Genomic DNA, 13,451 nt, shown 5'->3' on the forward strand with positions numbered 1-13,451 from the left:
TTCCCTGGCTATTCTCTTTGATTTATCCTTTCAGGCAGTACCGCAGCAGGGATGACGGTGTACACACCTCTGTGTTTTAGAGGAAAGAAGATCCTGGCTCCAATGGTGCGAGTGGGTACATTGCCAATGCGTCTTCTTGCTCTGGACTATGGTGCTGATATCGTGTACTGTGAGGTATGAAGGATGAGCAGACGAGGAAGTCTTATCTGGTAACATAATTATTTACAAAAGTACGGAGAGACTTTGTTCGTGGTAGGAATTTTTCCTTTTCCATAAATCTTTCATGAGGAAAATGGGGAAAGCTGAATCTCTGCAGCTTAAAGCATTTCCTTTTGAGCAGTCTTTAGGTTATGGCAAACGCCTCTTTAAGACTGTCAAATAATTTCAATTAACCTGGGCAAAACATTCACCATAACCATTTCCTTATGCAGGTTTTTTGTTGGATTTTGCTTTGCTATTTGTTTGGTTTTTTTATTAGTACTGAAGGAAGGCTTTGACCTATCTGCATCTGAACTACCCAGATAGTTCTGCTGTGGTAACCCAGGGTATCCATGTATACCTTCCACAGCACTGCTGTCCTTGTATCTTAACCACTTTTCTTATAGCTGCCTGAAGCTGGGACTCCAGTTTTCTGCAAACAGGATTGGTAGGGCTTCTCTGTTACTCAAGGTACTTGGTTTTTACCATCCTTATTGTTGCAGTTCACCCGTGTTCCCATTTTCATCTTCAGTACTGTCGTTAGCTCTTTTCAAATGTAGGCACAGGTACAAGTTACATGACTCATCCTCAATAAAAACAGACAGTAAAGAGTTATACAATATGTAAACATGGCTTAAATTCTGGCTTTCCTGAAGAATCTTTCATCTGTGTGAAGAAAACAAACTGTCAGAATCTGGCCTTTATAATGTTCTCCAGGAATCTCCACAGATCTCTGGTGGGTTAGCGTACTGTCCTTTTTGAGTGAAAAGAATAAGAAGATTTGTTCTCAGAGAGACTATGTGCTGGTTTTATCTTGGCTAAGTTTACCTTTTTTCTCTAGCTTCTAGAATTATAAGTGATATTTAATTAGCTGGATCAGCTTCATGTGAAATAATTTATTACTGGGCGATTCAGAAGAAATCTCAAAATTCATTAGAATAGTTGCTGCTGCCATAAAATTTGGAGTAATGAGGTATTTTTCTTTGACAAACAATAAGTTTCCTAGTTTATTAATTATAACCTCTGCTTTACATGGGATTAAGTGAGAATATATGTTTTTTCCTTCTCTGGAGATTAGTTTATGCACAGAAGTAACAAGCATAGAGTCCAGAAATCTTAAACACTACAAGTGTTTAAAGCCTTTGTACATTGCCAATATCTTTTACACTTTTTAGTAGTAGCAAAGGACCTTGTTACTGAGCAGCTACAGGATTTCACTAATCACAGATTTGACAGGGCCATGGTATAGAAAATTACTGGAAGATAGTAATGTAGAAATCATTGAGTTTTTTTAAAAAAACAAACCCCATCCAAAATATGCATCAAAATATACATCTATAAGGTCTTGCTTAGTTCACTGAGTTCACTGAGGTCACAAAGGATGAGAAATTTATTTAATTAAGCACTGTGAGCTGCATAGCTGAAGCAATTTTTTCTTTGCTGGTATTTTGGGCCAGAATTCCAGAGAAACAGTTACCTCAAAAGAGGAGACCCTTGAAGTTACTTAACAAATTACAGTTTGTAACAAGACTTGTAGTGTAAAAGTTACTTTGGTTGCCAAAAAAACCTTGTACTTTTTCTCATCTCACCTGGAAAATAAGGTCTCCTACATTGTTCTGTTGGTTTCTTTTCCACATTGATGTGGAGAGACAAGAGTTAATATGCCTTAGTGTTTGTAGTTAGATGTCTGTGTTAATAGATTTTATCAGAGAAAATGTGCTTTGTACAGTTGTTTTAGGCAGTTGTACCCTAGTTCTTTGGTGACAGAACAGCACAGCATGGATAACAGCAAAGTGTAACTTCACTCCTGCATGCTGAAATCTCATTTTCCAATTTATCTTTCTGTTTACCAGCCCTTTCCCCTCAACATTTTGGAACTCAAAGCTGTGTCAGAATTTAGAGTGAGCCATAACTGATAACAATTATTAATTAAAACTTTAAGTTAAAAATACCATTCATTAGATCTATGATATAATGCAAGTAAGTTAAGATTAGCCTAATTTATTGCTTGCTTATCACTTACCTGTAAATCATCAAGTCTTAAATCATGTTTTATTTGCTGAAACAGAGCCCATATTAGACTAAACCTCTTCAGGTAACTAGCACTGTAGCATAGTCCTGGGTGGGGTTTTTTTGTTGTTGTTGTTTTGGGTTTTTTTTATGGGTTTTTTGTTTGTTTTATTTTGTTTTTTCTCCTCAGTTTATATCATTGGTAGATTAACAGCTCTGTATTTATTTAAGCAGCTAAAACTTAGATTGGCTCAAACTCTAGCTGTTTGTCAATTAAAGGCAGTCAGTTTGGCTTGAAGGTTACTTATAGTCAAGTTGATGAGATACAAATGAGAAAAGGAGTCAAATGGTGTCCCTAATAAATAGAGTTGCATAAATCTGCCATTAATATAGACAGGCTGAAGTTCTGCTGGTTTCTAAAGGAAAGCCACAAATTCGAGAAGATCGATGGCTGCGTTTTAGGCTTTCCAGCAATGGTTATCACAAAACTTCACTTTATCTACTAATAGCTGTAGAGAACTGCTAAAACTCAGGATTGGGGTAAAGAAGTCTTAAAGCCCAATACAGCTGTTTTGTTCCTCTGTATGTCTGGTTAGTACAAACCCATGTTATTATTCAGGTGGTGCATTGCTATAGCCATATCTTCCCCTTCCAGTCTAGGTGGTTCAATTCTGCTTTGTTTCCAGCTTGTTGGAAAGGTGGTTGAACAAAATGGTTCTTCAAGAACTATGTAAGCATATAATATTCTAATGTTCATGTGTTCTGTTTGTATTTTGAATCTTTAATTGACTGTGTTGTGTAGTTAAACCCTTGTTAACTCTGGTTTTCATTTGCATTCTCTTTCTATACTTCGTATCTTCATATAGTTATTTGATAAAGTTAGCAACTGTTTATAGATGGGTGGCCTAAACATTTTAACTCACTGAGTTTTTTTGGTTTTTTTTCTCAGGAGCTAATTGACTTAAAGATGCTGCAGTGTAAGAGGGTTGTAAATGGCAAGTATAGCATTTCTTAATATCTGTAAGCATTCTTCTTGTTGAGGAAAGATAATTGTTTCTCAGAAGTAATTTTATAGTTTGCACAATGAGGTATCAGTATCTTTCTAAATCTTTCTAAACTGTGTCTAAGGACTTAAAATAAAAAGCTTTTGAAGTTCTACCTTATAATTGTCTGCTGCTCCACAGTTTCAAACTATCAGTTTCCTTCTTAAGGAATTTCAGCAGTTCAGTCAATGTCTCTGAGGAAAAACACAAATATTTTTGGGTGATAGGGCTAATGTATTGGTAACTGACAGTTTGTTATTCTTTTTAGGGCCTGAATACAAGGTCTTTCTCCACTATTTACTTAGTTTATTACAACAACTTGAATTTTCTGTTAAACTTGTTGTCAGGGCTCAGGTCACTAGGTGTGTAGGAACAGGCCTTCTAAAATGAAAGACTTTAATTCCAGCTCTTGGAATTATGTTTTTCCCTCTTTGTTAAGAAAAATGGGATCAGTGTAGAAAATACATTACTGATGTTTCAGTGTTATGCTTCCTGGCAGCAGATGAAATAAACTAGTGACTGGAATAGATAATACAGTACAGTTCTAGTGCACTAGCATTTACTTTTATGTGAATTAAAAAGACAACTAATAAAATTGTCATTATCAGCATCTCAGTTATATACAAGTTATATAGTCATACAGCTTACTTTATGATTGCATTTGTGTGTAATTTTTCTTTTTTATCTGTTTCTCATTTTATATAGAAGTACTTGGCACAGTGGACTTTGTTGCACCTAATGAAAGAATTATTTTCAGAACTTGTGAAAGAGAGAGGCACTGTGTTGTCTTTCAAATGGTAAGAAGTGAACTGCAGGTGCCCTTCAAATGGCAACATAATTAAACAAGGTAGTGCTAGAAACATTAATCTGAGTCTAAAGCAGGTCTCTGTATTGCAGACTGTCAGTCTTTTTGATTGTAAAATATCACACCAAGTGTGTCATAGAATGATGAGGTCTGTGCTCTGTGACAGCAACTCTGTATCTGATACATTTCCAAGTGTGTAGATACTAAAAATAAGTTCTGCTGTTGTGTGATCACATGCTAAGATCTCTCTGGAAAACAGTCTCACTGGACTGAAAGAAATGGGATTATTTAGTGTAGATAAGAGAGGATTAGTGTGGGCATTACCATTGCACAAATGGTTGAAAGCTTCTGGAGACAAAAATGTAGAAATTTGGTGAGGCCACTCTGTGTAGAGTAAGAGGTGATGGGGAGAGAGGGAGAAGTGTGGGCTAAATTAGATGTTGAAGAAGAACTTTTTCAGTGGTACTGATAGTCCTGAAATAGGTTACTTATAGAGGCTGTAGAACTGTTATTAGTGAAGTTTCTTAGGCAGATGATAAATCAATATCTAACAGTGATGGGCTAAGATGATTTGCTACTGCTGTAGGTCAAGAGTGTGGGCAGACCTTGCCAGATCTCTTTTCAGTGGATGATTTACTGCATGTTTTAGCTATCTGCTGTGCTGGGAGTAGTTCTCTGTCACCCTGTACTAAATGGTTAGAGTAAATATAGTTATACATATGTGCAGATGAGCACATTTTTTAATAATTTGTTGATATTTTATAAATCCTCTTGTTTTACCAACAGGGTTCAGCAGATGCTGAAAGAGCCCTGGCTGTAGCTAAACTTGTGTAAGTCATCTCTTATCCCCTTCCCACTGTGGGTTTGTTGGGGTTTTTTTGTACAGGGGAATTATTGTGGAAGACCCATTTTTTATGATTTAAAGGATCAAGGCAGGCCTTGATAGGACCAAGGAGTGTAACTTCTCAAAAAGCCAACATGCCTGAAATGGTCTTGTTCTCCTGTTTGTGGTATGAAGGCCTCAATAAATATGATGCAGAAATATATATATATATATATATATATACACCTTTTTAAAAAGGTATTTTAACCCTCAATTTAAAAAAGATGAAAGATGGAAGTTTCATTAGGACTTGCTTTATGACTGTGGTGAATTTAGTGGTGGATACACTTAGTTATAAACATACTTAAGATGAGTGTTTGCATCTTCTCCACAGCATTGGTCATTGAAACCTGTGTATAGACTGATCTTCAGATCACTGTTAAATTAAACATCTAACATACATAAGTGAGAAGCTAAAACTGGAAGTTCTAATATAAAATCTACTTTGAATGATCATGGAACAAGTTTCCTGGGAAAATGTCCTTTTCCTGATTCTCGTTCCGATATTCTGAAAAAGATTTTATCTTTTTATTTCTTCTCTTTCAGAGAAGGTGATGTAGCTGGTATTGATATCAATATGGGATGCCCAAAAGAATATTCTACTAAGGCAAGTGAATTTTGATTGCTCCTAAATCAGCTTTTTCTTTCCTGGGGGGGTGGAGTGTGGAATACATGGTCTGTTTTTTCAGGTTGAACAAATTCAAGCAGTAAAATTTTCATGCCTATAAATGCTAGAAGTTAACAGTAAAGCTCTCAAAACTCTTAACAGGCTGTATTATATTTAAAAGTAAATTCTGTAAGGTGGGATGAAAAAGTGTTTGGTTTTGGGGTTTTTTTTGGTGTTGTTCTGAGGTCACTAATCTGTTGGATGAGTGAAATATGTTCTGCTCTAGCTGTAATAAAAACAGAAATCCCAGTTTGTCATCTGAGCAAGTAAGCATTTGCAGTTTAGGAATTCAATTCAATGAGATTATTGGACAGTTTTAAGTGGGAGGAGGATGGATCAGTTAAAACTTGATTTTGTATTGCAGCACGTGCAATAGTTCTCTATCCTCTGTGGCTAAAACAGAGTAGTAAAACTGGTTGTTACCAGTGTTAAGCCAGTTAGTGTAGTGATAAAATATCAACGAATAAGACCATGAAGCACTATTTTGATATCAGATGTTCATGCGGACAAGATAAGAGAAATTCTGCACTTAGTGTAAAAAAAAATACAAATTAAGAAGACTTCAGATTTCATTCCAGGGAAGAAGCCTGACTGTTGCATTTGAAGTTTCTCTCTTCTAGTCTTGATTGTATTAGCAAGTTGGTGTTCTGAATTTCTTCTTAATTATTCTGATAAATTTCTAGGAAATGTGTTTCAACAAAGTATTCACTAATACTCCAGAATTTCAGAATTTCCAGTTTTCTCCTTGTTTTTTTTTCCTTTTTTTTTTTTTCCTTTTTGTTTAGTTTAATTTTGTTTTGTTTATTTTGGTAATATAACATTGTACTTTTGCTGTGGCCAGCTATTATGCAATAAAACCGAAAGAATTGATGCCTAGTGTATAACATTTTCTGCATGTTTTCCCAGGGAGGTATGGGAGCAGCACTGTTATCTGATCCTGACAAAATAGAATCTGTAAGTACACCACCTTGTGGGTTTTGAATTGCTTTGGGAATTATTATGCACTGTGCACTGCTGAAAGCAGGAATAAATCAATGGAAGCCAAATTTGTAAAAACTCAATTGAAGTAATCAGTCTTGAGTGCTTAAGTTAACACTGTGTATAAATAATCCTGATTTAATTCTCCTAGTTATTGTCTAGACTATAAGATTCAATGTTAAACATGCACAATGTGGTGCTTTATTTGCTATATTTACATATCATACATATTTACATCTGTATAAAACCCTATATGAACTCGTTATGAGCATTTGGAAGACTTCATAGAAGAGTCTGGAGCAATAAACACCTGAAGAAAAGCACAAAGATTGGTGTCTACAGGGCCATTGTACTGTCTGCTCTTTTATATGGGTCTGAATCATGGGGCATCTACTCCCACTACCTGTGACTCCAGAAGGAGAGCTTTATTAATGTCATCATTGTGATCATGTTTTTGTCTTTCTTTTTTTTCCAGATATTGACTACTCTTGTTAAAGGACTTTGTAAACCAGTAACCTGCAAAATCCGCATTTTGCCCTCAGTAAGAACATAAATCATTATGCTAAAGTGTGTTTAATTACCTCCCTAGATACTGTGATTGCATGTAACCTGGATAGGGATAAATATTTCTGTAGGGGGATGAACTGTAAGTGGGTCAGCTATTATTCAAGTCACACATGCACTTAAAATTATTAAATGAACAAATGAAGCCTGTGTGAAAAATTGGTAACTCTTTGTAAGGTCATTCTTTTTTTGAAAAATACTTTTTTTTAAGTATTGAAGTATTAAATCAAAGAAGTGGCATCTCTGCTCTTCATGTTCTGCCTCTATCCTACAGCCCCTTCTTTCTTTCAAGCTGTTTTTTTCATAACATCATCCAGCACAACACCAGGTGAGCTTCTGTCTCTGTGTCCATGCCAGTTTTTCAAAGACTAAGCACTTTTCAGAGACTAAATGTGCAATTTTTGTGATGAGCCACAGATAGTTCTTCAGCTTTTGAAGAGAAAACTGGCCTGATATTTTTTTCAGTCTCCTGATCTCCAAAGCTGCTAATCCATCAGCATGACAGATTTCTTTCTGCTCCTTAACAGCATCTCACCTCTCCGAAGCTAAACTGGGAGTGTCTCCTATTCCCCCTGTATCTTTTGATTTGATGGTCATATACAAGTAGCATCAGAATTTTTTAGATACTAGTAAACTTTTGTGAGGTCCATCTAAGGAACATTTATAGGTGTGTGACTCCATGTTACATTTATTTCAGAAGATATAATTCTATTAAGATGAATTTTAATTCCAATTTATAGAGTAGCTGCTAGAGAGGACTTGTTATTTGAGTGTTTTGTATAATTTTCAAATTACAGCCAAAAAAATCTGTAGGAAAATATTCTTCTACTGCAGAGTACTGTGTTACCTGGTTTAGGAAGATTTGTGATATGTAGTTTCAAGGATTGTATTGTATTGTATTGTATTGTAAATGGATTCTTACTTTAGCCATAATGTGTAGTTCTTTAATTAAAGTATATATTAAATGGAAACATGTCATGAATTGACATTGTACATTACCATTGAAGTACAGGAATCACACCCTTCTTGATGAAAAAATAGACTTCCAACATTTCTTTGTACAACAACCACAGGATAGTTCTTTCTTTTTCTTGATCATTCTCTTATCCCTCAGGTTGAAGATACTGTGAATCTGGTAAAGAGAATAGAAAAAACTGGTATTGCTGCCATTGCAGTCCATGGAAGGTAAATTGATTTTAGGCAAGAGAGACTAAATTTTATTTTTTTTTTTAGTTTGCTGATGAATGTAGCACAGTAAGATATGACTAGAGTATACTCTACATATAGTATGTGATTCTGATTTCAGCTGTTAAATAAATTGGTTTTGTAGAAAATCAGGCCAGTAATTAGGGAATTTTAACACCTGCTGCTATTTTTCTAAAATTTTTATCTCTAAGACCAAATAAAACTAAAATTCCCGTTTGTTGTACTCTTGTATCTAAAAATGCTGCTTATCTGGTATCTAAAAATGCTGCTTATCTGGACATGGAATTACAATAACAATGGTTTAAAATATGTTTGATGTAATTCTCTTGTGTTTAAATATCAAATATATAAAGTCAATAAGCAGAAACAAGTATGTCCCAATAATCCTGGAGTCATATCTGTTGTGGTTCAGATATCTATAATTTCCATAGGAAATCTTTGGCTTTGTCTTTTTTGTCTGTTGGGAAGGAAGAAGGAGGAGAGACCTCAGCACCCTGTCCATTGTGATGTGATCAGAGCTATATCTGAAGCAGTCTCCATTCCAGTAATAGCAAAGTAAGTTGAAATAATTAGCTTGTTACAGCAAGATTCTTGTGCCTAACTTAAGATTTGCAAGCACAGGGAAAAAATCCTTCATGTAGGGTGAATCAGTTTTACCTGTTACCAAAAATAAAAGCTAAAGAGGGGCAGCACTGACTGAAGTTGGCCTTCTGAAATAAGACAATACTTTGAGTTTTAGTAGTTGAATTCTATGGTCTTTTAACCACTAATGATGTAATAGGACATTGAAGCATAGCATAGCATAGCAAGGCATGTTATGTCTTGTACATGTTATAGCAAGTACAACTTTCATAATAACAGTGATGTTATTTTTTAGTGGAGGATCTCATGACTTCATCAAAGAATATAAGGACATTGAGACCTTCCAGAAAGCAACAGCTGCCTCATCAGTAATGATAGCTCGTGCTGCCATGTGGAACCCATCTATCTTCAGAAAAGAGGGTCTATTCCCCTTGAAGAAAGTGATGCAAGATTACATCAAATATGTATGTGTTTTGGAACTTGTAGTTACAGATATTTAGACTTGTTAATCTGTATCTTTGTAAAGTACTTTAATTGCTTTTCATTTCAAAGTCTTTAGGTTCTGAGTATATTTTAACATACTGCGTATGACAAGAGTCTTGGAAATCAGCCACTGTTTCCTCTGGTTTATTCTGTTCAGAAAAAAAATCAGAAATCTGTATTCAAAAGAGAATTTTCCCCAATTATTCTTTTCTTATTTACTCTGCTTTTTAGCCCCAGTTTATTGGGACATTTATGTACAAGGCTCTCTAAAAATGTCTAGGAATTTGAAAAGGTAATGCTGTATAGGCCAGCTCTCTTAATGTTACACTTCTGCAAATAATACTGAACTGAAAAGTGAGAGGATATTAAAAACTCTGTTACTGCTAAATTAATTTTTATAAATTACTTGCTTTCATGTATATTGTCCAGAATTTTTAATGTGAGTGAAACAAAGGGAATGATTTGCCAAAAAAGTAATGGTAGTACTCTAGCTCCATTACCAGGGTCATCCATTATATAAAGTTTCATCTGTTATTCAAAATACATAATTCTGATGACATAATTGGAAATTAACCAGAAATGTGTGGATTTGATCACCTCATCTATTCAAAATCTTTGGGGTTTTGAAAATTTGAACTAATTAATGAACTATTACTGCATCACTAGTCAGCTGTGTAAACTGGTCCACTCTTTCTTCAAAAGTGTACGAGTGCAGTGAAATTCTGTTCATGGAAGCATGCCAAAATAATCAGATTATACTCCCATTCAGAAGTACTCTTGAGTATATCACTGAAGAAACTGTATGTTTTGGTTTGCCTTTCAAAAAGTATTTTGAAATTTATCAAGAGACGATTGTTATGTAAGATAAATTTGTTTGGTGTGGTTTTATGTATTTTGTTTCTCTCCTTCAGGCAGTGAGATATGATAATCACTATACCAACACAAAGTACTGTTTGTGTCAGATGTTAAGAGAACAGTTGGAGACTCCTCAGGGGAAGAAGCTGCATGCTGCACAGTCGACACAGGAGATCTGGTAAGCATGTACTTCAGAAATAGGAATTGTAGTCTGTCAAGCTTTAAAACCACTTCCCTGTCTGTAGCACTGTTTGGCATTTCATTCCTTCAAAAGAAGTGTAAAAATAATAATACTAAAAAAAAGCAGTTAGTGAGATGTGGAATAATACAGTAAACTTTTTCAGGTTTCCTTCATGCTCAGGTGTTAAGGCACTAAGCCTACAACTATATAAATTTGACATACTAAGTTGAGTGGTGCTTCATTGAGTGACAAGCATCTAATTTTTGCATTAACTGATTAAGAAAAGTTTGAGCATTCTCTGGTGGTTGTCTGGAGGTTAACAGCATGGAGCTTGTCTTCCAGAGATATTTATTAATTTTTACTTTCCCTTTTGCAGGTGGGATTTTTTGTATTACTGGAACTTTTATGACAAGATGTTTGTTTTAGATAAACACTTAGAGATAAACTCAAAACAATGTATGAATGTTGCCTGTATGATACTTAGATGTAATTCTTTTGTGTTGCTTTGCATACTCAAAATATCCTAATGAACAATGATAACCTTTTTGAGGAAATATACTAGTTTTAATGAATCTTTTCATTCTGGACATCTGTAACAGTCTGGATTAAATCTACTCAAAGGGCAGAGAAAAGGAAAAATTGGGGAGAAACCATAACAGATGTGATGAAAGAATTCTGACAGAAACCATAACAGACATGTGATGAAAGAATTCTAACAGAATGGAGGGGAATTCAGGTTTGGACCCATCCTAAACTGACCATAATAAAGGTCTGAAATCACATGTGTCATATCCATGTTGTGTGCTATAATTATCCTTCTGGCAGAATGGAGAGTCTCTTTGTTTTTATAAAATAAACAGTCTGCAGCTGTTACCTTAAACTTATAAAAATGGATAGAAATGTTGAAAATTTGAAATCTTTTTCAAATGGAGTTATAGTTTTGTAGTAAGTCCTAATCATCATTCTGCACTCTGCTCATGTTCAAACTGAATGGAATTGGCAATTTAACAGTTTTGGCTCTCTGCAAACACTGCTGTCCACAATTATTATATTTCAGCACCATGAAGGGAATTTAGAATTTGTATAAAAAAGGAGTTCACCTTCATTAATCATACAGGAGCAGAGGAACCCATGAACAACATTTACACTTCAAGTTACTTTTCACTTTTGCAATGTAAATAAATGAACAATTTTTGATATAGTAACTCACTACTATGTTGTTAATAGTTTTCACATTAGGTCGGAAGAGATGTGCTATAGTTTGAAACAATCTTTTACAGCTGGGGATAAATCTCAACCAAAAAGGTGGTGATGTAATGAAAATGGTGACTGAATGAATAGTAATGTATAATATATATATAAAAAACTATAAATAAAAAACTATAAAGTAAGAGTCAAGCCTTTAAACAGGTGATTAGAAGAGTCACAGTTTATACACATAAATGCTGGATAAAGCTCTAGAGTAAAAAAAAATTTTTTTTGATGAGTTATGTCTAACAATTCTTCAGGGGCCTCCAAAATCAAACATACTCAGTTTTTTGTATATGTGATGCAACACCAGTTTCAAAATTGGCTTAAACACTGTGTGTGCATGAGAGAGGGACAGAGAGCCACTTGAAAATTTATTAAACTGCTTTCTATCAGATTTTTAACCACTTTTCTAAACAACCTGTGTAACTTCCAGGTAACTGAATATTCAGCTGTTAAAAATGCATCTCTGCACCTTTGCACTAAAATGTTACTTAATACTGCTGCCTGCTGGTGGTGATGGCATGGTACAGCCCTTTGAGATGTTAACCTCTGTTCTGAATATAAGAGAGCAGGCTGCTGCATTTCAGACAGAAATTTATATAGCTGCACACAATAAGTTGTCATCTTTTAGAAGCATCAGTAGCATTATTGCTGTCCCACTGAGAGAACTGGAGATGGCTTTTAGGCCACAATTAATTTTTTTCTTGAACAGCCTTGTAGCAATGAGCTCATAACAGTCAAAGTTCTCTTAAGCTGCAGGTTTTATTGTCATATATAGAAATGAATAATCTCATTTTTTTTCAAAGTAGATGCATTCTGCCATGGATCTGAAATTTTAAAATATTTGAGGCTCTTGCCTTTGACAAAAAGTCCTAGTTGTTCTTTCCCTTGTAATGAGGGCTTCTGGATAATACTCTGAAGTCAGAAAATTTGAGATTTTGAGGTATTTGGGTGTTATAGTGTTTATTACTTACAGCATTATAAAATACTAAAATTAAAAGAAGATTATTCTTTTATACTTTTCATATTGTCCTTGTATTCACTTGGATGAATCTTTGCTGATTCATCCACCTGCAAGTTATTAATTGAGCCAATAGTTTGTACATTGTGGGTCCTGTATTTCTGATTCTTCCTGGCTTCAAATTGAATAAACAGTACTGGAAATGTGAAGATACTTTTTAAACTGGTAGCTCAATAGTGTCTAATAAGAATTGTAGGATAATATAATGTTGCTGTGCAGAATATAGCCACACTTTCATGTGATTCTCTGTACATACATACTCTCTATATATGTATGTATACACTCTATATGATCTATTTCTATGCTTACTTTTCTCTGCTATTATGGGATACAAAAATTTATAAGCTGACCTCTAATAGAAAAAAATTCTGTTTGAATAGTGAAGTCTTTGAAATGGCTGACTTCTATGAAGAAACAGCAGCTATTTTTGAAGCAAAGAAAACATCTGTAGAAACCGAGGCAGAAGTTGAAGATGATGAAGTGGAAGATCCAGATGTAATAAAAATGTCTGTTAGATTTGACAAGTAAGTAAAAAACTTAAATTTGCATGCTATCTTGCATATGTAAATAAAACCTGTGAATTTGATAGTACCTTACAGTTTTTTCAAAATAAGAATTTGCATAACAGTGCTTACCGAGTCAATTTTTGTGAAGCAGTTGGTGTACATGATTACATAATCACTAGAATCACCACTCTTCCTGAGCTATTTGGATGCTTTAAGAT

The 13,451-nt window shown here is 34.6% G+C and overlaps 1 protein-coding gene and 1 long non-coding RNA gene across 8 annotated transcripts in view; one reads left to right on the forward strand and one right to left on the reverse strand.

The window, feature by feature from the left end:
- The window catches only part of DUS2 (dihydrouridine synthase 2), a 43,432-nt gene that overhangs the window by 499 nt on the left and 29,482 nt on the right, over positions 1-13,451 (forward strand). For 5 of the 7 annotated variants that reach the window (XR_011728524.1, XM_071756970.1, XM_071756971.1 and 2 more), the window contains exons 2-13: positions 35-174; positions 3,158-3,203; positions 3,957-4,048; positions 4,843-4,886; positions 5,486-5,550; positions 6,517-6,560; positions 7,060-7,125; positions 8,263-8,333; positions 8,823-8,909; positions 9,232-9,400; positions 10,331-10,452; positions 13,108-13,251. Coding sequence is in view for 6 of the 7 variants with exons in the window: in XM_071756970.1 (XP_071613071.1) it covers positions 52-174; positions 3,158-3,203; positions 3,957-4,048; positions 4,843-4,886; positions 5,486-5,550; positions 6,517-6,560; positions 7,060-7,125; positions 8,263-8,333; positions 8,823-8,909; positions 9,232-9,400; positions 10,331-10,452; positions 13,108-13,251 (1,073 nt within the window). In the remaining variant the exon portion in view is untranslated. Of the gene's footprint in view, positions 1-34; positions 175-3,157; positions 3,204-3,956; positions 4,049-4,842; positions 4,887-5,485; positions 5,551-6,512; positions 6,561-7,059; positions 7,126-8,262; positions 8,334-8,822; positions 8,910-9,231; positions 9,401-10,330; positions 10,453-13,107; positions 13,252-13,451 lie in introns of all 7 variants that reach the window. The other 2 variants (XM_071756968.1, XM_071756969.1) reach the window with 2 other exon arrangements.
- Positions 8,060-13,451, reverse strand: part of LOC139802133 (uncharacterized) — a 35,929-nt gene continuing 30,537 nt past the window's right edge. The window contains exon 5 of the long non-coding RNA XR_011728525.1: positions 8,060-8,280. This is a non-coding gene — a long non-coding RNA (uncharacterized lncRNA). The remainder of the gene's footprint in view (positions 8,281-13,451) is intronic.

This window comes from Heliangelus exortis, chromosome 13, assembly GCF_036169615.1.
Source record: "Heliangelus exortis chromosome 13, bHelExo1.hap1, whole genome shotgun sequence".
NCBI classification, from domain to species: domain Eukaryota; kingdom Metazoa; phylum Chordata; class Aves; order Apodiformes; family Trochilidae; genus Heliangelus; species Heliangelus exortis.